The sequence below is a fragment of the Phalacrocorax carbo genome, chromosome 25 (genome assembly GCF_963921805.1).
Source record: "Phalacrocorax carbo chromosome 25, bPhaCar2.1, whole genome shotgun sequence".
NCBI lineage: Eukaryota > Metazoa > Chordata > Aves > Suliformes > Phalacrocoracidae > Phalacrocorax > Phalacrocorax carbo.
Window position 1 is genome coordinate 235008 of NC_087537.1, and position 27910 is coordinate 262917.

The following is a 27910-nucleotide window of genomic DNA, read 5'->3' on the forward strand; positions in this document are numbered from 1 at the left end:
GGACGGCTCTAAGGGCGCATGAGCGAGACACGCAGCCGGCTACAGGAAGCGGAGAGGCGGGGAGCTGCTTTACGCCCTGCCGGGGCGGGCGGGCAGCCAGCACCGCACGGGCCTGGGCCCGGGCCCGGACCCCCACCCGCAGGTAAGGGTCGCCCGGCGGCAGCACTGCTTCCGAAGCGCGGCGCGGCTCTGTACCTGCAGGGGCGGCCAGGGCGATACCATTTCGCAGCCGGGCGGGGCCGGGCCGGGCCGGGCTCTGACGCCGCCTGCGAGGCGCGGGCCCCGGCGTGGCGGGAGCCCGCGGGTGCGATGGGGTTTGCCTGGCGGGCTCTGGCCGAGGCCTCGGGTCCGCGCCTGGCGGAAGCCGTGCGGAGCCGTTCGGGTGGCGGAGATGGCGCCAGAGAGGCGCTCGCAGAGCCGGGGCTCGCGGCTGGGGAAGCAGCTCTGGAAAGGGGCGTCTCGGTTCCGGCGTGCGGGATGTCCGGTCCGGGGCGTAACCTCGCTCCATTCCCGCTGGGCCCGCGGCGGGGCCCTGAGGCCTTGTCGCCGCCAGTCGTCGGTGCCCCAGCTCGGTGGAGCGCATGGAAAGCTCTTTCCGAGGAGGGAGAGTGCTGGCCGGCGATGTCCGGGGACCTGGTCCGGCTCGCTGCGCTCCGCCCCTCGGCTTCCCGCCAAGCCCCCGGGTCGCCTGAGGGGCGCCCGGCCCAGGCCTGGCCGCGGGCTGCGGCTGGTACCGAGCGCGGGGCCGCGGGGCTGCTGCGGGGGGGGCTCGGGCAGGAGCCTGTCCCCGTGGTGCCGAGCTGGGAGTGATGTGCGGTTTTCTCCGTGCTCTGTTCAGCCGTCGGAGCAGTCGCTCTTTCAGTGCTGAAGTAGGTATGGTACCCAGCCAAAGACTAGCTCGGTCGGGATCTGGATGCTTTTTGTGCACAAAAGCGAAGTGAGGAGTCACAGCCTGGGTCACAGCCATCGGCTTTGATCTTATTAGCGTGCAGGTTAGTGACCCAATGACTGGGGTGATCTTCTGGAAAGATGCAACTGCATCTGCTGCAGAACTGCAACTGCTTTCCAAAATGAGATCATCTACTACTTTGACCAATATATCTGGATTATAGAAGCTTTATGTTGTATTAGGCTGTGACCCCACTACGTTTGTTTTTCAAGGTAATGTGGATATGGCAAAGCATATTATGCTTCTGTTTAATCCCCTTCTTTGACCCCATGTACAGCATCAGTTCAGTTTATTTAGCCCTTTCCAAATATCAACAGCCTATTTCCTAGGAAAGGAAGGTGGCTCAAACATTCTGTCTCAGGAACAGCTAGGCAAGGATATGTGTGAAAAATGAATTATCACAGAATCACAGGTTGGAAGGGATCTCAGGGATCATCTAGTCCAACATTTCTGGGAAGAGCGCAGCCTAGCCAAGATGTCTGGACAGGGTGCTGGGCCGACTCTTAAAGGTGTCCAACATGGCCAAGTCATCCCCTTCCCTGGGGAGATTATTCCAATGGTGACTGTCCTCACTGTGAAAAATTTCCCTCTGGTGTCCAATCGGGATCTCCCCAAGAGCAACTTGTGTCCATCCCCCCTTGTCCTTTCCATGTGACTCCATGTAAAAAGGGAGTCTCCATCTTCTTTGTAGCTACCCCTTAAGTACTGGTACATGGGGATGAGATCCCCTCTAAGCTTCCTTTTCTCAAGGCCGAACAAACCCAGTTCTCCCAGCCCATCCTTGTATGGCAGCTTCCCAGTCCTGTGATCATCTTGGTGGCCCTTCTCTGGACCCCTTCCAGCCTGGCCACATACTTTTTGTATAGCGGGGACCAGATCTGTACACACTACTCCAGGTGTGCCCTGACAAGCGCTGAGTAGAGCGGGATAATGACTACTTTATCTCTGCTGGCGATGCCCTTTTTGATGCAACCCAGCATCCTGTTGGCCGCCTTGGCCGCAGCAGCCACTGTTTGCTCATGTTGAGCTTTCTGTCCACCAGGACCCCCAGGTCCCTTTCCACAGAGCTGCTCTCCAGCCAGGTGGATCCCAGTCTGTGCTGCACTCCCGGACTTATGTTTTCCCAGGTACATGACCTTACACTTCTCCTTGTTGAACTTCATAAGGTTCTTGCTGGCCCATTCTTCCAGCCTATCCAGATCTCCCTGCAGAGCAGCTCTCCCTTCTGGAGTGTCTACTGCCCCACTCAACTTGATGTCATCAGCAAAATTCACCAGGCTACACTTGATGCCGGTATCCAGATCACTTATAAAGGTATTGAATAACATTGGGCCCAATATCGATCCCTGGGGGACTCTACCGGTGACAGGTTGCCACTTGGAAAAGGAGCTATTTATCACCCCCCTTTGGGTGCGGCCTGTCAGCCAGGTCCCCACCCACTGCACAGACCCCTTGTCTAGGCCATAACGCATTAATTTCTCCAGGAGGAGACGGGGGGGGGACCGTATCAAAGGCCTTGGAGAAGCCCAGGTAGACAGTGTCCACCGCCCGCCCCATTACAACCAGGCAAGTCACTTTGTCATAGAAGGCCACCAGGTTTGTCAAGCACGATCTGCCTTTAGCGAAGCCATGTTGGCTTTTCCCAACCACATGCTTCATTTGACTTGTGATGGCCCCAGGAGGATTCATTCCTTAACTTTCCCAGGGATTGAAGTAAGGCGGATGGGCCTATAGTTACCCGGATCCTCCCTTGACCCTTCTTGTAGATAGGGGTAACATTTGCATTCCTCCAGTCCTCTGGGACATCCCCCGTTCTCCATGACTTCTTGAAGATTATGGAGAGTGGCCTCGCAATGACATCAGCCAGCTCTCTCAACACCCTCGGGTGGATGGTGTCAGGGCCCATCGATCTGTGGGGGTCAAGCTCCTGTAGTAATTCATGTACTAACTCTTCCTTCGCCGATGGTGGGTCGGAGTTTGGATCAGTCGTCAATTTTGTTCCCAAAGCCTGGGACCCAACAGTGCTGGTAAAGACCGAGGTGAAGAAGGTGTTGAGGACCTCTGCCTTTTCTGCATCGTTGGTGATTGACTCTCCTTTTCCGTTTAACAGTGGGCCTATGTTTTCCTTCTTTTTCTGCTTATGGTTGACATGGCTGAGGAAACCTTTCATGTTATTTTTTATGTCTACAGCCAGTTTCAATTCAAATTGGGCTTTTGCTTTTCTGACTGCGTCTCTGCACTCTCTGGCTATGCCCTTGTAGTTCTCGGCAGATAATCCTCCACTTCTCCATCTCTGGCGTGCTTCCCTTGTGGATTTGAGTAGACCCAGGAGGTCATGGTTGAGCCATGGGGGCCTCTTGCTCCGCTTATGGTTTATACCAGATATTTTTAAAGAGGAAAAGTGTATTTGAGCCTATTCATACTACAGTGATAAAAGGGCAGATCCATGGTTGTGAGCCCCTCTTGCAAAATATCACATGCTAGTGCTGAATTTAATACCTTGAAGCCAGCCCTGAGTCTTGACATAGCACATGCTGGTGACAAATTATTGGGTACGGAATGCTTTTCATTCTTCTGGCTGTTCATTCCCATCAGTCCTGGCTAACAGGATTTGTACAGAGTGTGCAAAATCTCTCTAGGGGAAGCCTTCATTTTGATTGCTCTGCCTAACTTGTCTAATTCTAGTGCTCCTGAGTTCGCTCTCAGGTTTTTGAGATGTTAAAATGTATCTTTTCCAGATCCCTGTGTAGGATGCTTTTTCACTAAGAGTCTGGAAAATAACTGAGGTTTTCTTGGGTTTTGGTGCTGAATAGGTTTGACTGTGGTAAGCACACATTCTTACAAAGACAGAGCACGCAATTAAATTTCTGTTTTCTTGATAAGTAGAGATTTTAAATACATGACAAATGAAATGCAGTAGTCAAGGAACCAGAGCAGTTAAATGAATTTCCTATAAATTTCTTCTGGCACAGAGTATTGGAGGGGTGTACGATGTGTTCATTTCTTCAAAGCAATAAGTAATAAAAATGCTTTTGAAAGGTAATTAAGTAAGTGTGTAGCATATGTAATAGGCATGAGTGTGATCCATGGATTAGAGTGAAATTCCAGCACTCTTTCAGCTCACTTGCTTAGTGAACTCAGTTTTGTTTTGGACTAATTATGGACTACTTAAGCATAGCAGTAGAAAATATGGGGTGCAAAAGACAGACAACCATCAAGCTTAATATTGCAGTACGTTGTAGAGAAACTCAGGAGCGTAGAAAATGCTGAACATGTATATGCTAATTTTCTAGGCAGTACTATGGTATTTTTCAGGCAGCTAATAAAAATAAAGTTGCATCAGAAAACCATCAAACTCGTGTCATGCGATCAAAATAGATTTATCTACAAATAGAAACTCAAGGAGCATCCTTTATTGCATTTAGCAGAGTTGGAGTATGCCAGATGTCTTTCTAATCCTTTTTGCGTGCTGTTATGATTGTTTATTTTTCTTCAATTAGTCTGATGAATTTTATGAGCATGAACAAGACTTTAAATGCCCTGGAACACACCTTGGACTGGTGATGACAAGCATAGACTCAGTTTTGCAGTTTGAAATGAAATTGCTGTGGAGTCACTTGCTCTCACTGACAAGAAGAATCAGCAGTAAAAGCATCTAATGGCATTTTTGAGCAATGGAAGCAGCCTTATTTTTTGTAGCATCCTTCATGCCCGTGACCAAGGTTGTTGGAGTGATGCTCCTACTAGCTTTAATTAGTTGCATGTAACTGTAGTGTGGCCTGCATCAGAATGTCAGGGGGATGTAGAGTCCTTTGCGGTGTGCTTTTAGGAAGCCCTGGAACATCTTGTCATGACAGTGTCTTCCTGCATGCTCTCTCTGTTTCTGTGCATATGGTGTTTATTGTTGCTTTTAGACATCCATTCTGCAGCATGCTTTTTTCTTTTCTGTCTTTTCAGACAGTTACTTAGGCCTTCTAAAACTATCTATCTTGAGAATAAAACAGGGAAGCATCAGCTTTATCCAAGATACCATATGGTTATTATATAACATAATATTTCTCATGTTTTTACTTACATAGCAGAATAACTGCAGGACTCTGCCTGATTCAGGTTAAACGTAACACTTGAGAGAAAGATGTACTAAGAATTTACTATTTTTACATGATTGCCAGTTTTCTTGCATGCTTGAGCTTAGGTATTATCTTTGCTCATTTCAGGACTGCCTCTGAATCGCAGTCCAGAAAGAAGAAACGATCATCTTGATTTGAACGTTTGTCTCTAAGATTAAGAACAAAACCATGCCAGTGCTTTCGGAAGACTCAGGTAACTAATCTGCATGCTTTCAACAGACCAGTGACTGAAATATTAGTGTATGCGTTTCACACAGGAAATTAATTCAAACTGAGTTAAATAAAATAGAATTAAGGCAATTCAACTAGATTTCTTAGCAATTACCTAAAAGAAAATGAGAAAGGTGGAAATGAATAAAGTTAGTCAGATTTCAGGAAATGCCTAGGTTCATAAGAACCCTAGTGCCCCTGGATATATGCTGGTAGACAGGCTCCTATGGACAAACTTGGACCTCTTAGCGTAACACTGGCTTCTGTGCATGCTTATTAAAAATCAGTCCTTATATCTCTGCTGCTTGCTGTGCCACTTCTTAATATTTTCTGAATAGGTATTGGTAAGCTTTGTTAATGTTCTTCCTTTTGACTTAAAAAACTGTGATTCCATTCAAGGCTTGCTAAGCAGTGTCTCCAATACTCTACCCAAGGTGAAGCCATATACACTAATGATACTGAGTCTTAAAGCAGAAATGAATTTGAGACTCCTGGATCCAAATACACTAAAGTTCATGGAGAGAATAGCCAAAGAAGCAGGTTTTAGCTGCCCTACCCTGCTTTTTGTTTTGTTTTCCCAGTCATCGTCCAGCAGGAAGAAACAAACATCTGTCTGGCTCTGTGCACTGCAAAATTAGAAAACTTGCTACAAGCTTTGCTTCCACTGCAGTGGAAATCTACATCAGTCTTTTCTTCCTCTGGTCAGACCTGACTTCTAACAGGTGCCTCAGAGGTACAAAGGGCAGGATAACACTTGTGAGCAAAGTTGCTCGGGAAGTAGAGCTGGTGGCTGTGCAACGGAGGAGGTAGTTCAGGCATTTTGCGAGTCTGCTGTGGCACTCTAGTAACTCAAAGTTTCTTAGAGGGCTAGCTGTTCTAGAAACAAAGAGTAATTAACATGAAGGGGGAAACTTTGAAAGTGATGTCTTTATATAATGCTTTGGTAGCTTTTACCTTAATATGATACCTTAAGCTGTGTTTGCCACTGAAGAAGGGAGCATGAGTGGAAGATAAGCACAAATCTCTCTTCAAACTTAATGATCACCAAGGTGGTAACCAAGTAAATGTAGCTGACGTTAAGTCTGCGATAGAAGGTCCTGTGAGACATACTATCTGCAAAACTTTTGTTCTGTCTTGAATTTAAATTTAGGATTGCATGAAACTTTGGCCCTTCTGACATCTCAGCTAAGACCTGATTCAAATCATAAAGAAGAAATGGGATTCCTTAGGGATGTCTTCAGTGAGAAGAGTCTCAGCTACCTGATGAAGGTAGAAGTTCATTTATGAACCTACATTTTCTTAGAGGTTACTTATTCTCTGTTCCCTTGATTTATCAACCATTTACTTTGCCAAAGCTTTTTTTTTTTTTGGTAGAATTCTATACTGACCAAAGTATGTTGTATTTAAGCACAAACACTACAAACATTCATTGACAATTAATGTGTTTGTTCAGAAAAAAACATTTCTGCCTTTATTGCCAAAGTACAGATACAATGCCCCATAGCTAAAAAGCAGTGTGAGATGGCTTCATTTTTTTTCCCTAAATGCTGCTGAAGTCTTAACAGATTTTCTGGCTGTCTGTGAGACTAGCATGAGCAAAAAGGAAACTAAAAGACTTCTAAACAAAACAAAAATAACCCCAAGAGAGAGAATTTTTCTGACACTTATCTGAGAAAAATTCTATTCCTTGAATATTAAAAATATTCCAGTGCAGGTATAGTTTTGTATCTCTTTGTAGTAATATCCCTGAATAATCTTTTTCAGATTCATGAAAAACTCCGTCATTATGAAAGACAGAGTCCAACTCCTGTTTTACATAGTGCAGCAGGATTAGTTGAAGATGTGAGTAAAAATTCTTGCCTCCTTATTTTCCTATTATTTAAGCTTGCTTTTCTAACAGATCAAAACTTTGCAATTGTGCTATATGTCTACATATTTCTCATCTTCCCCGACTGTTTTTAGGAATCTGTTGGCTAGTTTCACTTATGATTGATCAAGGAAATAAGAGCTCAAAAATGTCAAGTTGTTAAATGTCCAGTGAAGATGGACGCAGGCAGGTGGAACAGAAGGATGTTATTAGCGGCCTTCGTAAGGGAGAGGCTGCAAAAAGCATTCAGTCTTCTCTTGTCAATAGACTATCCCAGCTAGGCATTCAGTCTTCAGACTTAAATCCATTACAATCCAAGCAGCATTGCTGTTCTCATAGAATGGTTTGGATTGGAAAGGACCTTGAAGGATCATCTAATGTAACTGCCCTGCCATAGGCCAGGCAATCCTTCACTAGGTCAGGTTGCTCAAAGCCCTGTCCAGCTTGACTTTGAACATTTCCAATGGTGGGGCATCCACAACTCCTCTGGGCAACCTGTTCCAGCATCCCATCACCCTTACTGTAAAAAAATTCTTCCTTATATCCAACCTAAATCTGCCCTCTTTCAATTTAAAACTGCTGCCGCTTGTCCTGTCACTATAGGCCTTGATAAAGAGCTTTTCTCAATCTCTCTTTTAAGTCCCCGTTATATACTGAAAGGCAGCAGTTCAGAGCTGGAGCCTTCTCTTTGCCAGGCTGAACAACCCCAAGTCTCTCAGCCTGTGTTAATAGGAGAGGTGTTCCAGCCCTCGGATCATTTTCATGGTCCTCCTTTGGACACACTCTAACAAGTCCATGTCTGTCTTGTCTTAGGGACGCAGTACTCCAGGTCGGGGGGATCTCACGGGGACAGAGTAGAGGGGGAGAATTACCTCCCTCAACCTGCTGGCCATGCCTCTCCTTATGCAGCCTGGGATACAATTGGTTTTCTGGGCTACAAGTACACACGTACCTGATTTTTTTTTTCGTCCACCAAGTCCACAGGGCTGCTCTCAATCAATTCATCCCCCAGTCTGTTCACAGAGTAAAGTTGTATCTTAGACTTGTTTGTTAACATGCCACGTGCCTGAAAAACTGAAATTTATACTGCCTTTGACAGCTCTTTACTAGTGGCTTGCATCTGTTTCTTTTGAAAGCGTAGCAAAGGGCTGTGGAAGGTTTGGGAGCTAGAATTCCTTCCTTTGCAAAGCCAGGAGACCCCACTGTGCCATCTGAACCTGCAGCATACCCCTCTCCCCTTTCCCACAAATAGCTTACTGCCTCCATGAAAGTTTTGGTACTGCTGCCTATCAAGTCATATGAAGTTACCATCCCCTAAACAGCAGAGGAGACATTTTGTACAGGACTGTATGACTTCTCTCTCTAGAACCCTTTACAGGAAAAGTAAATATCTCTCGCCTCAAGCCGGTCTCTCTTCCTCCTCACTCCCTGCCCCTTCTTTTGCACTAGGCTGGTTGTGTGACAGAGCTTCCATTATTTCTCTAATCTTTTGTTTGGAAGGCCTGAGTCTCCAGGGCATCTTTTGGTATCCAGGCTTTGCAGGGGAAGAAGGGAACTTCTGTTGCACGTTCCACACAGGTAATCTCCCTGATTACAGGGAGGATTAAACTTCTTTATTGCAGTACAAGCACAAGAGTGTTGTTTCACATATTGCTTACGGATACCATATAGAATTTAGAATTTCTGAACTCATTCCTGAAATTATATTGGCGCAGTCACTCTTAAAATCGTGTGTGTAGGGGCTAGGATCCTGATTTCTGATGATGTCTTCCTGCACTATCTAAAAATAAAAAATAATAATAAAAAAAAAATAAAGAACTTTCCATTTCTTTTAGGATTCATGCATTATTGATTGGGATTGGTTTCAATCTGTGCACACTACTTTGAAAGATGATAGAAGCTAGCAAACGCTCACCAGAAACACTTACTTGGAAATATATTATCTTGTTTGGTGGGCTCCTTTTATTTTGAGGTTGTTAATTTTTATTTTAAAGGTAATAGAAGAATTGCAGACCACACCAGTGAATAATGAAGAGAAAGAGCTACTTCAGCTGTTGTCAACACCACATCTCAGGGTAAAAAACACACCAGGGACCTTAACAAAATTCCTTTGCAGAATTCCAATGGAACATTTTGTAATGGAAAAGTTACACTGGAGAGTCCCTAAGAGAAAGGAGAAACCTCCTACAAACCGTAGTTCTATTCCACTGTGATTTCCTGCAGAGGCTTTAGGATACAAAGGGGATTGAGATGACACAGTGTAGGCCTTTCGTGCATAATGCACCATGTTGGCTTTCCTCTCCTCCTGAATATTTTCTGAGGGAGCAGAAAAGAGAAGGGTACCATTTCTCAACTTCTTGCTTTCCATAGTCCACCTCTTTTCTGTAAGTTTATTATGCTGAGCTGTGTTACTGCCTGGATTTACTTTAAATATTGACATATACCAATATATAGTTCACGTGATGGGCAAGATGATTGCTAAATCTTTTTTGGGGGGATTTATGGTGAGGGTGGGAAGAGGGAGGTTTAATTTTGCTGTAATGTTGGAAATAAGAGACTGCAAGCTGTAATATTACCCCATTACATTACTGTTTCTTATTTTCTTTACGCAGGCAATGCTCGTAGTACATGACACCGTAGCCCAGAAGAACTTTGACCCAGTCCTTCCACCTCTACCCGATAACTTTGATGATGATTTCGATGAGGAATCAGTGAAAATTGTTCGGCTAGTGAAAAATAAAGAACCCCTGGTACATATAACCGATCTCTAGTCATAAAACTCTGTAGTGCAAAAGCGTTACTGTGAGTATGGAGGAGATGCTTGAAGATGTCATCAAATAGCCTGCAAAAACAAGGAATGTTCTGAAGCTAGTAAAATAGCATTAAAAAAAGACTTTACTAAATACATCCTCACAATTTTGCATGAGGGGCTTTATAGGCATGGGTTTATAATGCCAGTTAATGCAAATTGTATATGTTGAGCAATTATGCTTAATATACATAGTAATTCTTTTCATATTGTAGCTAACATTCAATGAATTGAAACCTTTGTTTGCATGAAAGTCAGTGATGTATGGTAAGAGTATGCTTGACAGCTGTATGTAAACATTATATTGACAAGGTACTAATATTATACAAATGGGAATGGAAGAATTGATTTCCTAAGAAAAACCAATTCTGCTGGGGGAGAAATCTGCTGAAGTGCTTTTTGTATATGACAGTAGGTAGTAGAAGAGAGCAGTGACTTAATTCCTGATTAAAGCTTTATATTGCCAGCAGCGGTAGGAGAAGAAAAAAAAATCTAATTATTTGGTTTTCCTTGCTTTTGTATGTAAAAGTGCTGGCTGTATTGTATAAAGAGTCCGAAGACACATGGATGAAGTTAGTAAGAAATTCTGTTTTGCACGCTTGAGTGACTCTGATCACAATAACGTAGGTAGGGTGACCACTCGGCAAAGTTGGCAGAAAGGAAGGTTTGTGCACCTTCCCACCATCACATGACATGGGCACAGGCAGAAGGTGAATAATGGTGAAAATTGTCAAGGAGGAAGACAAAATTTATAGAACAAAGTAATTCCAGTTTAAAAGACACGTTAGTTTACGTCTTATTTCATCGTTTACTTTATCCTAAGCAAATTTCTGATGATGGTTTCGGGGGGGCTATGTTTTATTTTAGGGAGCTACCATCAGAAGAGATGAGCATACAGGAGCTGTGATTGTGGCAAGGATCATGAGGGGTGGTGCAGCTGATCGCAGTGGTAAATTTCTGAAGAAAAGGGGATTTAAAATTGCATTTGTAAACTGTTTTAAAATTTCCAAAATAATGCATGTGTGCACGTACTGTATACACATACCTAGAGCAATAACCTCTAACTAAACTTGATGGTTATTCATTCAAAAACTAATTCTTTAGACACAGGTGTTTAAAATACATATAGACTATTGTGTAAAAAAAAAAAAAAAGATAACAGCCTATTGAAATCTTAATAGGCAACTGTTAGATGTCAAACCTGAACTAGTGTGTAGGCTCTCTGTGTAGTCAGTGGAGGGAGATGGACATTGCTGGAGAGCAAATCATCCCAACGAGCTTTAGAATGGGATAGGTTGTTGCTGGAATTGCTTTTCTTCCCTGTTGACTATAAAGGGAGTCTATGCAGTAAGCTCACACTTGACAGCTGACTGTCAGGTGTTGAGTGGCAGGAGACTTCTGTGTGTAGGCTGTCAGCCTGCTTTTGGGATCTACAGGGTTAATTCATACAGTATTTGACCTTCCATTTTCTAGAAGGTGATCATCCAGATTTTATTAAATAAGCTGAATTGACCATATATGAGATTTATAGACTCCAAGCCTCATTTACTTTTTTTAATATACAAGTAATGCAATACCAAAACTAACTAATTACTGTGATGAAAAAATATTATCTAATTACAGCTTTCTTCTTGATCGTTATCATTCTTCAAATTAGTGTATTTGGATTAACGTAATGTGAAATGACTGGAGCACGCACTTAGCATTTCTGTATTTCATCAGTAATCTATTTATTTAATTAGATATGTTTTTCTCTGAAATAGCTGCTAGGAAAAAATGCCAACAGAGATGGGAGAAGTAGGTCTCAGCTTTAGGAGAAAGAAAAGAAAGGATTGTTTTTTACCTTTAATATAGTATCTTGGTTTATTCGGAGTCTCGTGTTGTTTTCAGTTTGATTTACTGAGAAATTCTTTTATGTTCGTTAACAGTAGTTATATAACATGAGTAAAAATGTTTTTTTGGTGGTGTTTTGGGTTTTTTTGTGTTCTGTTTTTTTGTTGTGGAGGTTTTTTTGTGGTTTTTTTTGTGTTTTTTTTTTTTTTTACTGGACCAGGTAAACAAACCTAAAACTTGTAAGGGCCTCTTCACAGCTTGTTAAAAAATTGAGTCCAGTGTTCTTTCTGGGACTGTGTAGTGTTGATCTGTCAGCTGACAGCTATGTCATTCCTGGCTTTATAGTCAGTGGCATGGCTCCTGACTGTACAAGATCTGATAATCTTCATGAAACTATCCCAGTTTTGCATTCTTAGTGCTGATCCAAATAACGAGGCAGGGATTTTTACAGAGTATCTGGGCACATGTTCTCTGTTTCCATGCTGGTCTCCTATTAGACTGTGCTGCACGGGAAAAAAAGGCCATACAGAGTGAGGGTGGGAGACAATGCCAACAGAGGCATTTGACGCTAGTCAGGAATTAAGCTGGGGGAGGGAGGAGAGCAGGCACATCCTATTGACTTTGGTCAGACATCGGGGGAGTGGTGCTTTCCAGTCTGTAGACTTATTTTCATTTGCTTACCATCTTTTCAGGTCTTGTCCATGTTGGAGATGAACTAAGAGAAGTCAATGGTATTACTGTGCTTCACAAACGACCGGAAGAAATAAGTCAGATTTTGGTCTGCACTGATTTTCATTTCAAGATCTTTTTCTGTTAAGTGATCTAGTAATTGCAATAGATAATTAAATTTAACGATGAGTTTAAAATATGCGTAGAGCTAAAAGATGCGGTCCCTGCTTGTTTTTCTTCTCCCAGTGCGTTAGTCTTTTCCTTTTGACTTGAGAAACTTCTGTGAACTGAATCGGTACCCAGTAAGATACAGATGGGAAGTTACATGTTGCTGTGTCGAGAACTTCCCTTTCATGCTTTGTTTATGACAAGCAAATTGCAAATTAAAAGTGCATTCCTAGAAGATAAGCAGTTTATTCATAATACAGTATGTTAGGAAGCTGAAGAAAACCTTGGTTGTCTGTCCAATAGAGCTATCAGTCTGTTCTGTACCAGCAGATTTCTTTTGACATAAGCGAATTCTTGCTTCAAGCTTCTCTAATGTTAATGTCCACAGATCTTAGTAACTCTTTCTAAACCTCCACATCTGTGGTCTGCCTGCTGCGTTGCAGAAGGCGGTGTAGCTCTTATGCTTATTTGACTCCCCTCTTGTGGCTTGGTGTTCCCCCCGTCTCGGTGTGGAGTGGGATTAGGGACACAGTAAGAATGGCAACACTAGGAAGCTGAAGTATCTGGCACCGGTTCCATCACCTAATTTAAATTTAGATCAAAGTAATCCTGAGTAAGGAGAACGACTGCTTTTCACTTGGGCAGGGTGGGGGTGGGTATGTGTGTTAAAATCACATTTTGAAATGCTGTGTAGTTTTATTTGTGGGGACCCTGGGATGCTATCCATCTGTCCCATTTCAAATGCCTGCAGTGTAATAGTTTTCTTTTCATGGTTTGTTTTTCGAGGAAGATCTACAAATTTTTGTTCAAGGTGGTTGTCTGGCTTTCCTTTTTAATCTGTGCAGAATAGCAGGCTTCTCTAGGACAGCGTTCATCTCGTCTAAAATAAGACATCCAAAATAGATCAGATAAACCTAGTCTGCTTTTCCAAAGCACCGAGAAGTGCTTTTTAATTTACTATAACTGATAATCGAAATTTACTAGCAAAAATTTTAGTGAAGGTACATGTTTACTTTGTAGATGTTTACATTTCACCCTAACCAGGTAGCCGCTCTGTGGGAAAATACAGCAATATTTTTCAAAGGAGCACTTTAAAATGGTTAGTCTGCAGAAATTAGTGTCATATGAAAAGCCACAGAAGTATTTAATGCCCTGTAAACTGTAGTTCAGAAATTAATGCAGTTGCTAAAAGCAAATGAAGGAATATTAACGCAGGTCTTAATGTGTTCTAGCCAAGTAGTTACTGTGGATGTCTGCATGGGGAAGACCCTGTTGTCAGGGATTCATGGATCATCCTGATGGTCTCTGTAAAGAAATTAAATAGCGGGTTAGCTCGGCCTATTAAAGTTCTGAGAAGAAGAGACAGATGCTAGCTCCTAAACTGGAACTTGAATGGTCTGCATTGTGTCCTTGTCCTGCCTTCAAAGTAAAGATATTTCTCTCTCTCTCAGGCTCAGTCTCAGGGATCAATAACATTAAAAATAATTCCAGCCATCAAAGAAGAGGATCGTCTAAAAGACAGCAAGGTACACAACTTAGTGAAATACTGAAGTGTGTGTTTTCATATTTACACAGTGCTGGCATCTCTGTAAATGCAAGATTCCTGATGTTTCAGTGAGGAGTGTCACAGAGCCATAACTGAGTTGGAAAGATAACAGAGCAGTTTCCTGTTGTAAAATGCAGTGCCCTTTTATTCAGTACAATGACTTAGATGACTTCTTGCTTCCTCACCATCTTGGCACATATTCTTTCATAGCATTTCTGAAATATACCCTCTTCTTTTTGTTCACGTAATTAAAATTGGTGTTCCTGCCAGTCTCCTCTTACCGTGACAGCTGCTATCTGTCTGTTACCTCTGGGAGTTTTGCCACTCGAGTCAAAACAGACCTATCTGCAAACAGCTGCGTTCATCATTTGACACCATTAGCCCACTGCAGACATCAACACGCTTCTCTGAGTGCCTCATTTGCCCTCCTCGATCAGCAATGACTTACTGTTTGACTGGTCCCTTACAGGGTTCTTCTGTCAACTTCTGTTTCTGCTTCCTTGCTCTCAGTTGCCAAGTTTTTCCTTGATGCCCCGCAAATCACTTTTAAAAATAGTTCTTGTGTGATGTGTTAAACAATGGGAAGATCCAAATCCATGGTTGAATAGTAGATTTTGATTCATTAGGGGAACATTTTAATGACAGTTTTTATAATTGGGCAGCTTTGCCATAAATCCCTTTTTGTAGTTTTCTTCCTCCCCTTCATTTTTTCTCCTTTGTTTGTTGCATTTTGTACTTACATAGACTGCGAACTGTTTCTTGGGACTTTGAGCTTTGAGTCTCATGTTCCACAATGCAAGTACATAATGACTGGGTATTGAAAATGCTGGGCTATATACTGGATATTGAAAATTACTGGGCCTGAAAGTTAGTTTATTTTTTTCTGCGTCAGTCAAAATACAGATGTAGATTTCCAGGTTTCAGTATTTTTGAGGACTGTAAAGCACAAAGGCGAGATGAAGAGTGTATGTATATAGTTAGCAGTGTAAGCATTGGGAAAGCCTTTTCAAGGTAGTTTGAAGTTCCAAATAAGGCAAGAAGAAAGCATGTGTTACTTTCTTTTACAGGTGTTTATGAGGGCGCTTTTCTGCTATAATCCCAAAGAAGACAGGGCCATTCCCTGCCAGGAAGCTGGGCTGCCATTTAAGAGACGGCACGTCCTGGAAGTTGTAAGCCAAGACGATCCCACATGGTGGCAAGCAAAGCGTGTTGGAGATACCAATCTCAGAGCAGGCTTGATCCCCTCAAAACAGTTCCAAGAAAGGTTTGTCAATGAAGATTACAGAATTTTTTTCACACATACAGTGTCGTGCTGAGTTTATGCTATTTTTTTTTTCCCAGGAAACGAAGGGCAGCATCATGCCAGGGTGAATAGCAGATGCTTAAAGGAAAATGCTAAAAAGCTTCATCCTCTCCAATCATATAATAAACTTCCTAGCTTTCCTTGGCTAGTTTGCTGTTGCCATTGCTTTGTAGCATGAGGACAGAAGCACTTGCTAAACACACATTATGAAATGAAATGTGGAATATCAGTTTCTTGCCCCACTCAGCCTACGGAGACACTGTATTTCACAGACTTGTACTTCCATAGTATAAGAGGAAGTGCTGATTTATTGTAACAATTTTGAATTTATGCATGTAGTAGTAGTCAAAAAAGTGTATCTGATCTTTCTTCTGGCTCCTAAGAGAGTATTTAGCTTGGATCTGAATACCTTCTAGACCTTGAAGTTTCTTTGTTTTTACAGTGAGATGTGTATCTCTTCTAAAGCAAAAATATCCCTCAAGTCTTGTATTTACAGTACAGAAGTCCTATATTTAAGAAATCTTATATTTAAGAAGGAATCTGATTTAGGCTGCTGGTCACATTGTTTGATTCTTACTCCAAATTACTAGATATGTCTTCTTTCAATCGTAGGTGTTACAAAGGCGGGGTATCTGAGAATTAAACAGGTCTGATTCTATTGATGGCCTCCGAAATTTGCATAAGGTTTCTAACAAAGGATTCACTCCACTATATGAGTGCTCCTTTTAAATTTTAGGCAAATTCCGCCTAAACAGCTGTATCCCTCTTCCTGTGCATGCATATATGTCAATAGATGCTGCTGCACTGCAGTCCCTTTTTTCTTTTTTTTTTTTTTTTTTTTAGATGTTGTAAACTACATTTCAGTGTATGTAAGAATATAGAAATTGCTTCAGTGCCTATTTCCCCCGAGTGACTGTAAATACCTGAGCATCTTCTTTAGTCTGTTGTGAATGTTGGTCTGTTGCAAAAAAAAACACTTAGGAAGAAAATGTGGTTTCCTTTGCCAACAGTGAGGGGTTTCCTGGGGGTCAGATTTTTGTGCTGGGTTGTTGAGGGTTTTTTCTGGTGTTGGGGTGGAGGGGTGGGGTTTTTAGAGCAAATTCAAGGCTGGGAGATTAGGAATTGAGCTCTGGTTTATGATTTTAACAACTTAGAAAATTTTACTTGATACTCTGTTCTTCCATTTTCACACAAGCTGAGTAACTTGGTTTGTTTACTGATAAATACAGAAAACTCCAAACTGATCTTGGAAGGCAGTGGCTAATTTCTGAGTATGCATAGCTGTAGCGATCATTTTGGACAAAGGTTATCTCCTTTTGAGTTCTCTTTGAGGTTAGCAGTTTTAGGATTGTGGCAGACAGGAATTTTGCCCATCCTGTGTTAAAATGGCAAATAGAAGCTGGATTCTCAGCAGAATTAGAATAGAGTAGAATAGTAGTTGGTTTTTTTAATCTTTAAAAAAAGATTTGGTGGGGAAAAGGAAACAGAAAAAAATAACATTGATGAAAGTAATGTGCTATTGATTTCTGTGCTCTGATGTATGAAAGCCTAAACATTTTAGAATGTTCTCTCTCAGTCAATTATCAGTAGCAATCTGGGACTGTCACAGTTTTAAAGGAAAAGTATTTTAAATGTTGATTCAGAGACATTTTGTGTTTTTCAAGGAAAAGCACTATTTCATGCTTTGTTTTCAACACTGTATAACATGCTATAAATTCTTTATAATTTTGAGCTTACTTGGCTAAAGTATAATTATTTTCTATTTAGACGATTGACTTACAGAAGGACGATAGGCACTCTGCAGAATCCCAGAACTGTGAAGAAACCGTTATGTAAGTCTGTTTTGTTCCTGTTCCTTCAGTGATGTCTTAGTTGATATCAGCTTCTCAGTATTTTTCCGTTATTTAAGTAATGATGTCTGAATGTGTTGTGTAATCTGGCATTGATTGATTGATTTGCATGGATACAAGCTGCCACATCTGAGGATTTGGGATTGAGCTTAATCCAGTGTTAGTTAGTGCCTGTTGTTTTCAAAAAACGTGGCTGTCCCTCTCTTCCTACTCTCAAGAACTTGAGGCCTTACACATTGCTTTAAAATTTGCTAGCGTTCACATTTTTTCTATGGTTTGAAACTTAAAAGCTGCAAAAGTAACCCAATGCACACTTCTTGAAAATCTTACGTAGTGCATTGATTGTATGCTTGTATGAAAATAATCTGTAGCTTTAAGGAGGATAAAAATCACTGGAGCTGGCATCTGCATTTCAGGCTTAGCGTTACAGAGCTGGTCTGAAGTAGACTTTAAAGTGATTCTTGTTTACAGCTCTGAAGCCTCTGTCAGTGAATTATTCACACAAAATATGCTATTTGTGATGAAATTGCTAGTCAGTGAAAGGTAGAAGACGTTCTGTGTTATCTGACTATAACATTACTGTTGCTCTTGGGTACTTCAGCACAGCTGTTATTGATGTGTGAGGCAGCCCTGTGACTGTGTGAAGCCAGGCATTGTGCTAGGAGTGCCACCCTCATGTAGACTAGGAATCTGGAAATTGTCCATCTTCAGTGATATAAGTGAACTTCTGACCCGTGGTGCGTGGCACATCTCATGAAGATACAGGTATTCTTACGCTACAAAGAGGGAAGGTACTCAACCAAATTATAAAATAGCATTATTGATTTAAATGAAGCTTTTCCAAATTAGTTTCCATTACATTCAGTGTTAGGAGGCATGTAATGAGGATTGCTACTTAGGCTTTTTGTCAGATGTTCTCGAGACAATTAAGCTGATAACTTGGTATAATACTAAATTTTGGAAAAAAAAGTCTTTAATCAGTCGATAAGGGTATATTACTGCATTATTTTTTTTTAAGATAGAAAAGCCTGTTAAGCAAATCAGACCAGAAGAACCTTCCTTTTCATTCCCTCTAATTTTACTCAATCATTTGCCAGTCTTTTTAATATCATACCAACTCTGCCTTTCATGCTAACTACAGATGATCAGTCTTCTGATAAAGGTAGGTACTCTCCTAACTCATTTTCTGTCTGAATATAAACAAATAAACAACCAATGCATTTTTTTAAAATACTTGCTTAGCCCCCAAGAGAACGGAATAGTAGATGTAGCTTGTTCCTACAGCAGTGTCTTTCCGAGTTATTAATTAAACTAATTTAATTTGGATTGATGACTTGGGAGTAAATTTGGAAGTTATCATTACCTGATTCAAGAGAAGAGATTTGTGTCTTCTGATATGCATTTCCATGTTCTGGTTTGGTAGGTTTCTGAGTGAGGCTGATAGAGTTGCAAGTCAAATGCAGTCTTCATATCTGGTCACAGAATCACGGAATCATGTATCTGGTGTTTATAAAAACATAAATATTGGGGTTTAACGTTTTAGAGCACCTGTATCAGTCCAAATTGATATTTCTTCAGTGTTCATTTGGACTGTTTTCTGTGTTACTTCCATTATGAGCAACTGTGTCAGGCTTATGCAGTTTATGTCACTGGACCACATGCCTTTCCCAATATCAGGTATTTTCTGTTGAATTCCTCATGCTGTGATTCCTACCCCCTACCCCCAATTACACATGCTTCTTGAGAATAACATTCCAAGTACTGGTATTCCATCAACTTCTGTGAAAGTACTAATCATATTGTATACTTCGCTGGCCGTGACTGGTATACCCCATCAAAGCGCAGTGTGAAACTAAAGCCTACCTTCAACAAAAGAAAGTAGCTCTGATCTTAGCCATGGATAGACATATATCGCTACTAGTATCTTCTGTTAATGTTGGCATAAATTTTTTATGAGTATACGTTAGCATTGCTGATTACATACCTGCATCCAACTATTAATTCAAAAACAAAGCTCCTTCTCTGGAATGGTGCATTTTGTTAAAGGTGTAACCTGCATATATTTTTGCCTATGGTTGGTCTTGTCCCAGAACCACAGACCACCTCCTTAAAATGAATTCTGTGGACATTGCAGGGCACAGATGCCTACATTTTAACAAGCCAGGTAGCCCTCTTTCAGGAAGTATGAGAACTTGGTAGTTATCTTATGATTGCAGAATAGTGTTCTGCAGATAAGTACCATGGTTTTATTTTGTATACTTTTAGGGGCCTTGAGGGTGGTTATAGTTTGAGGAGGGGCAGGTTGGCTTTTTTTAACATAGATTTGCATATTATTTTACATACATGCATATGATGAAAGCATCAGATCTTTACCTTTTTAATAAAGAATTAATACGTAGTGATAATTTAGTCAAAATGAAGGTGTTTAGAGCTCATATTTCAGTCATCTCTGCCTTTTTTTAAAGCCCAAATGATATTGCAACGTCAGAAGAAGCTCTATTCTTACACAATCGCACCTATTTATAAAGTCATATATTAAAAAAGAGCTCTGTGTTTGCAGAATTTTCTTTTTTACTTAGGTTTGAATATTTTAACAGCAGCATTGATCAAATGTAATGAATGCTGAAGAGCATAAATACTGGGATGTAAAATTTTCTTGGGCAATATCAACATCAAGGACTCTGTAAAATATAAACCACTAGCCAAGACAAATAATTGTATCATTAATATTTGTGTTAGAAAAGCGTGTGCATATAACACAGGATATAAAACTTATCCTTCCCTCATCAATGAGCCAGACTTGTATCGCAGGCACTGTTTAAGATATCTTCCTCCTCCCCTCTCACTCTCCTCTCCCCTGTGCCCTTACCCTCTGTCCCCTCCCGCTTTTTAATTTACAGAAGACTGTGACTGTGAAGGATATTTCAACGGACAGTACATAGGTGAGAAACCAAAGTCCCCTTCCTCTTCCCTAACACAGCCCCCCCGCCCCAACACACACAGAACCAAAAAAACCCCACCCCCACCTTAAAAAAGAAAAACTAGCTTATTTACATTAGAGTTAATTTCCCATACATTCATAAACTAGATTATCTTTGTGCAGGGGCATAATTGGACTTGGGCTTAGCTAACACTTGGCAACTCAAGGTGATACGAGGGTGGGTTTAGTATGGATTGGGTGCTTGGTTTTTTACCTGACAGGCAAAATTTTCATCTATAAGATTAGCACATGTGCACTGATTTGATTATTTAAAAAAAATTGTGAAAGTAACTTGTATTGAAAGACCGAGTAACTTCTAGCTGAACGAGCTTGAATATTTAGATAAGTGGAGATAAGGTTTAATATAGCTTTTGTTTTTCTCTGCAGCTGGCTTACGCAGGAGCTTTAGGTTAAGTCGTAAAGAGAAGGAGAACAATCTGAATGAAGGAAAGCAAGCAGAGCAGGCAGACGCAGCAGAGTTCCTAACATATGAAGAAGTCACAAAATATCAGCAGCAGCCTGGGGAACAGCAGAGGCTGGTGGTTTTGATTGGTAAGATACATAACTGGCTCAAAATTTTTCACATATCTCCCTCTTCCCTTATCACCTGCACTCCAAGCGGGTTTCTTTGGGTGTTTGGTTTTGGTTTTTGTGGTTCTGGTGGTTTTTTTTGAAGGTTTTTCTGGTTTTCAGCAGCAGCTGTTCTCTTCTTTTAAATGACATTAAAAAAACAAACCACCTAAACAACCCAACTCACCAAATCCTTTTGAAAATAATGATGCAGGACCGTTTCTCAGTTTTCTGATTCACTTTCCATTGGTTCTCACTCAAACATGCATTCTTATGCTGTCAGAACAGCTGATGAAAAGGTCAACGTCAGAATTATCATGCAAAATTTTGCATGCAATTTTAACTCCATGTGCTTAACAGCCTTGTGTTAAGCCAGCTTCCAGGATGTCATGCAAATCAAGGGTATGTCATAAAACTGACTGCTAAGAATACAGATTTTCTGACTTAGTGCCCGAACAGCTGTTCAAGGATTCCGTTTGATCCTGATGATGTTCTTCAAAGCAGAATGTGACAGGTCATGAGGTCTCTCATGTGCAGGTTTCTTCAAGCACACTCCTGTATCATATTATTTGTGTGAAACTGATACTGTTTATTCTCTTTCCAGTATTTTATTCCACACAGAAATCTGTCAGTGCATTCTATTTTATTAGGTTGTTTGGGGGCCAAATTAAGTGAGCTCAAGCAAAAGGTGGTGTCAGAGAACCCACAGGAGTATGGTGTTGCAGTTCCACGTGAGTAAAATTTACTGACTTGTGTGTCGCCACTTTATTCCATAAATGCTGTCTAATAGTGTAGAGCTAGCAGCATTGATGAATGGTAATTTGTGTTTTGACTATTGATTGTATGCATACTTCAGAAGTACTTCAAATTATTTTTCTGATTGTAATATACTTTGCCCTTAATAGCTGAATAGATCACTACACGACTGGGCGCGCACGCATTTGGAATTCTGTCAACTCTGACTTTCTTGAATTGTGTTTTCCCAGGTGAACAGGTTGCGTTTTCTCAGTGTCCATTAAAAAAATGAGAAACTGAATACAGGAAGAAAAAATAAGATCGTAAATTGCAAAAAGAACTAGTGTGAAAAGTCGTATCTTAAGATTCAGCCAAAATACTATGTGTGTTTAAAAGAGGATGATATTTTCCTCAGAATATCATACCAGCTAAAGTTTAAAAAAAAAATTAGTAATAAACCAAGTCAAAATTTTTACAAGACTTTAAATTGCTGATTAGTATATCTAGGCTTCTCAAACAAGCCAGTCACAGAGACAGAGAAATGAGTGATCCTGCTGCACGGATTTGTGGCTAGTGTTACACTGAAATTTTTTTTGCTGGATTATTTTCTTAAAAAAAAAAAATATATTACACACATTAAAAAACATCAATATTTGTGTTCCCCAACAAGCTGCTTTTTGCAAACAAAAAAATTGACATTGAGGGCACTCCTTATATGTTATTTAAGACTTTCAGTAGATGTCTGTCAGGCAGACATTCAGTTAGCAGAACAACTCATATGGGTAATTTCTACTTGAATTTAAACATGTGCACAAAAATAGCAGACATCACTTCTACGGTCAGGCATATATTTGTAAAATGATCGCCAAAGCTTCTCCTACAGTAATAACAATTATTAGAAGAAACTAGGACATCAAAGGTAAGGGACACAATTATGTAAGTTTCACAGCAGTGTGTGAAAACAGCGGAGGGTGTTCTTAGTCTAAATTCAGAGGCAACGTAATAGGACTTCATGTATTTCCTATTCTTGTTTTCCAAGTTTCAAAAAAATGAGAGCCCAGTATTCCAAACAGTTAAGAGGTACTCTCTTTCCACAGGATATGCTCTACTGCTTTTACCAGGCATAAGTAGTATGCCTCCTAATTTTTGTGTTAGTTATAGTATGTTGGGAGCAAAACAACTTCAGTTTTGGTCTTACAATTTTTGAGATTGAGTTTAAAACAAAATTATAATGTTGGATTTATATTTTATATTAATGTGAACTTGCCAGTGTGTAACTGCCTTGTTTTGAGGTCATGAAAATATGACTGGAACTAAACAGAGAAAATATAGTTGTTTGCAAAGACTGATCTGCTTCCTGTGTCTTGCTTCCATTCTTTTCTAGATACAACCAGGTCAAAGAAAAGTCATGAGAAAGAGGGAGTAGAATACAATTTTGTCTCTAAGCAATCATTTGAGACAGATGTGCAGCAAAACAAGTGAGTTAATTTTAAAATACTGGCATAACTGTATTTTAAAAATATTGCTAGTTAAATCTTACATCATATGAATACCAAAATCAGGTGTGAAGTTGGACTAGCTCTATTAGAAGGGTACAGCTTTCAAAGTAAAAAGCTCTTTATTCAGTCTTGACTGTGTGAACTCAGAAATTTAGGAAGAAGCAATGTAGAAACAACGTAGGACTAGCAGGAGGATCATAAGTTAGAACTTAAGCCTGCATATCATAAGTAGTATGATGGGTCAGAATTTAATCTAGTGAAAGTAACAGATATTTAGTTGGGCCTACTTATTGTCCATTTAATATGATGGGTAACAAGTTTTCATAAGTCAACTTTAAAGTGTGTTATAGACTGAATCCATGGATATAAAGGCCTTTCTGTAAGATTGAGTGGGTTTCCTGAAAGTACAGATATTTGGCTAGTCTCCCAGAAGATGGAAGAATTAGAGTCCATTTCCTTGCCAGCTTTGTTCTATTTTCTGTGAAAAACATCCTCATTCTTCTGTTAGGCTTGAATATTGGTCAATTGAATTAATACAGCTTCTTACCCTATTTGTCAGTAGCACTGATTAGCTATTAGTGACATGTGAGACGACTATTGCTACTGAGCAACCAGAAGGGGGGGGGGGGGGAAATCAGAAAAAAAAGAAACCCTTCCCCCCCCCATTTGACTACTGTGACTTCAGGAAACAGATATCAAATGTTGTAAGTTAACTATTCTTTGTGGATGGTACTTAAAAATATATTGACTTTTTAGATTTGTGGAACATGGAGAATACAAAGAAAATCTGTATGGTACAAGTCTTGAGGCAATCCGGTCCGTGATGGCCAAAAAGAAGGTTTGTTTGGTGGATGTGGTACCTGAAGTAAGTTCTGCAGCTTATTTTAAAGAAAGCAAGTATTTCTTACTGGGCTGCCAGCCTAAGTAACCGCTGTTGTTCACCATTTGCGGCTACTTGCCCCGCAGAGAACAGCAATGCTCTCAGAACTTGTGTTTCTAACCGGTGGCCTGACCGGTAGCTGAGTGGAATAGGACTCTTGAGAAAGCAGTGCAGTAGTGTTTACAGTTCCTAGCTGTCTGGCTGATACAGCCTAGATGACACTGTACTGGTTCTCACTGTGAGATTTTTCCCTTGCTGTAGGAGAAACGTGCATCACTGTCCCAGCCTGCTGAAGTCCTAGAGAGAATACTAAGAGCGTGGATGGGGTTTTTTTCATTCTTGTTCCTTCCTGTTGCCTCTAAAGCATTACTAGCATTGTAACCAGTGCCAGTATACCTGCTCCTAATCCCTCCATACTAGGAGTTAATCTTTGGAGTTTTGATTCAGATTTTGTAACTGGGCTAGAAGACTTGTAATACAACCTCAGATGAATTCCAGGTTTAAAATTCCCAGTGTTTGGCCTCTTAAGCAAAGCAAGCCATAACTTGCCTGTCATGTCAATTTTTTTATATATATAGACACACATACTTCTCTCAGTATCTTTTGCCATGTCCTTGTTCCTGGTATTGCATTGCCAATAGCAGGGCAGGTGTGCAGGTAGACCACGCTCCAGCACTTCACACCACAGTGTGTGCTATTGAAACTGTTGAACCCAGCTTGAATCGATCATTGACATATAACACCAACAAAAAAATGGTGTAACAAAAAAACCATCTATTCACAGGCAGTAAAGCACCTGAGGACTCCTGAGTTTAAGCCTTATGTTATTTTTGTGAAGCCTCTCATTCCAGAAAAGAAAAAACATGCCCTAAAATCTCCCGTGTCAGAAGAAATCTCAGCCCCCCTTGTAAGTATTCTAACCTTAATCTCTTCTTTTTAGGCATGAAAGTAGTATTTGGGCTAGCATTTCTATGGTAGGAAGAGCTCCTCTTCCATGACAGTGAGAGTCACCGTGGGGGCACCAAGTGGGTCCTGTGCCCTTTCAGCTGGAACTTTAGAATGAGATTTGACTCCCTTAAAACTTGGCTATATAAGTAACATGAAGTAACATGCATGCCTTCCACATGAATCTGTGTACATCACTGAAGGCTGTAGCAGGAGAAGGTGCTACTGAACTCAGATAAACTAATAATTCTACATTTCTGATGAGCAGCCCCATCAAATGGTAAGGGTAGCCACCTATTCCTGACACCTAACCCAGGCTGTTGATCAGGTACATGCAAAATGCAGCATGTGGGTGCCTTATGAGGACTAAACCTAGACCAGCTGCAAACTGGTGATCTGTAAATGTGAACAGAAATACTGCGAGTGCATAATGTCATTAATTTGGGTAACCTGAACTTGAGTTTATATGTAACTGTTCCCTTGGTAAGTTCTCATGTAAGCCCTTAAAATTATTGAACCTGGGGACAGCACTTAACTTCCTTCTCAACTTCTGGGGAGTATTAGTTCCAGGTGTTAGTTTAGGCAGTGACTTTAAATTCATAAAATGCAGTATCACCATCTTGCATCCCTCCTGTAACATGTGTTTTCCCATCCTTATCACCTCTTTCATTTTTGAAAACAGCCTACCACATTCCAGTAGTAGCATACTGCTCCTTGATCTCAGCTGTAATATCTTACACACCCTCTCCTAATGGTGGCAGCTCTTGTTTCATTTCCTTTCAAAGTAGTGACTTACTGTGCTAATATACTTTAATATACTTAGTAAGGAAAAAGACATGCTGTAAATTTCATACCATCTTCTCACATTGATCAGCAGGATGAAGAACAGCAGGAAATTATTAATTCAGCAGCATTCATTGAAGAGCAGTATGGCCATTTAATTGACACTGTACTGGTGAAAGAAGACCTCCAGAGTGCATGCAATCAGCTGAAAACTATGTTAGAGAAACTAAACAAGGATTCATTTTGGGTGCCAGTCAACTGGGTTAGGTCATAACTTATCATCTGTTTAAGGGAAAGATTGTATAAAAATGTATTGTAAATATATGGATTTTAAAAGGGAAATATGTCAACCTCACTTGAAAATTGCTGGTCTATCTAGAAGGTAACGCAAAGACTGCATGAGGAAAAACTGAACAAAGTCCAAAGCTGACACTGCCTTCCTGAATCCAAATCCTTAATAGCAGCTGTCATTTAAAAGTGAATATTCAGACTAAACAGATCAGTAAAAGACTGGAGTGACTTTTAGACTGTAAATAGTGCATTTTGTACAGTAAAATTGCACAGAGGGTCCCACACTTCCAAAGCATTTAAGTAGCACTAGGCCACTAACCATCTGGAAGTTTCATCCTTTGGCCACAAGTTTTGTGGCTAGAGTGAAGGTAGCTGAACAAGGTACGTTTCAGGAACCGGTCTGCCTACAGAACGAGCTGCTTCAGTGAGGTGGGAGGGATGTCCTTTGGAGACTGTTTACACCATGTCAGGTACTCAAAAGTTCAGCTGGCTGACAGGCCAGCAAAACGTGGTTCCCTTCACTCAATCATCAGTTGCCAATCCTTTCCAATTACACACTAAAACTAGGCCAGTTATGTAAGTAATATATACTTTAGTGGCTGAGAGATGTGGGGAGGGGGGAGAGGCTTATGTCCAGCTCACACTTCCCAGTGCTTCCAAGCTTTCTTGCACAGGTATGAGTCTGTTCAGCTGTAGCTTATGCCCACTTTACCCATCTCTTCCTACTGATGCAGGACAAATGTGTCAGTGAACACACCTGCATGACTAGCCAGCTCATAAACCAGACATTTTTAGTCTACATGACATTAACTGCATATGATCTACAAATAGGACTTTTAAGCAGCTTGTTTTCTACAAGCTATCTTTGCAAATGTCACCTCATGGGACACGACCTTGACCCCAACAGAACAGCTCTTTTGAAAATGCCACTAAAAGGAGAAGGCTGAAGTACCAAGTACCAAGATGGGTCCAAGGCATCATCCTTCCAGCATTTATGACTACTTCTGTGTTAAGTCAGGTAAAGCCTTCCAGAGTATCTAATGGGCTACATCAAGTCCTGAAGAAATCTTAACTGTTAGAGGATTTTGTATACTCGAGTCTCCTGAAATATATACAGGATTTTTAGATCGGTGTTGATAAGAAAATGCAGAGAGATGATTCTGGAAGCACATACGCTTTATAATTACTTGAAAAAAATTTTAGTTCATACAGGTGCATGTTAACTGAAACTAGTTCCAGTTTTGTTGCCTGCTGAGGTCTAATCTTTCCTGTGTACTATGCCCTTCAACAAGGCTTTTTTGACCACTGGTCTAATTTCTTTCATCTTAATAGTATGATGTTGTTCCATTGCATTTAGCAAAACTAACAACATTGTGTATTAAAAGCACATTTCTTATATACCAGTGTCACTGAATCTACGTTAACTCTATCCCAAGAAGCTGTGCAGGACAGTCACCCATATCCATCTCCTCCAAAGGTGCATACCCTAGCAACTTCCGTGTACTGTGCTACAAGGGTAAGCGCTTTCCACAGTCAGATATCAGCTCTGACAAGCCAGAGCAGATACGCTGCCAGACTGGTGGCCTCAGCAAATGTACAAGAACTCCTTTATATGTGGGCGGCCCATCAGCTCTGCCACCAGCTTTCTGCAACCTTGTCGCAGCACAGCCACCAAAAGTAATGTGGCTTGCAAGACAGACATACCTTCATCCTATGAAAAACAGAGTATAATATTTTTAAAACTATTTAAGTAACAGCATTTCAAACTAAGCCATGTTATGGAACGGGCAGAATGATCTCACCATAGAGCTATATTGCAGACTACAAGTAAGTTTATATATAAACAGGTTTAGAGGATATAGATTTAAAGAAAACTAGGTAAGATACTATCTA

General features: G+C 40.8%; 1 protein-coding gene across 8 annotated transcripts; it reads left to right on the forward strand.

Annotated features, from left to right (window-relative positions):
* MPP3 (MAGUK p55 scaffold protein 3) lies at window positions 1-27413 on the forward strand. Of its 8 annotated transcripts, none has more exons than XM_064473460.1 (19): window positions 46-142; window positions 5167-5272; window positions 6440-6558; window positions 7054-7131; window positions 9151-9231; window positions 9769-9906; window positions 10833-10914; window positions 12491-12576; window positions 14087-14161; window positions 15249-15445; window positions 17252-17316; window positions 18476-18496; window positions 20235-20276; window positions 20702-20866; window positions 21535-21615; window positions 23004-23097; window positions 23875-23983; window positions 24783-24905; window positions 25818-27413. In XM_064473460.1, exons 2-19 carry the CDS (start codon window positions 5248-5250, stop codon window positions 25998-26000), a joined length of 1764 nt encoding a protein of 587 aa, XP_064329530.1. In that variant the 5' UTR covers window positions 46-142; window positions 5167-5247; the 3' UTR covers window positions 26001-27413. The 8 variants fall into 8 exon arrangements, with proteins under 8 accessions (XP_064329525.1, XP_064329526.1, XP_064329527.1 ...); XM_064473462.1 differs by having other exon boundaries at window positions 25821-27413; XM_064473461.1 differs by lacking the exon at window positions 46-142 and adding an exon at window positions 2057-2076.
* Window positions 27414-27910: the final 497 nt, after the last annotated feature.

Coding starts and splice junctions, on each gene's coding strand:
- MPP3 (XM_064473455.1), top strand. CDS start 19: ATGAGCGAGACACGCAGCCGGCTACAGGAAGCGGAGAGGCGGGGAGCT. Junction 6,559..7,053: donor GTCTCAGCTACCTGATGAAG/GTAGAAGTTCAT, acceptor AATCTTTTTCAG/ATTCATGAAAAACTCCGTCA. Junction 23,984..24,782: donor TGGTGGATGTGGTACCTGAA/GTAAGTTCTGCA, acceptor ATCTATTCACAG/GCAGTAAAGCACCTGAGGAC.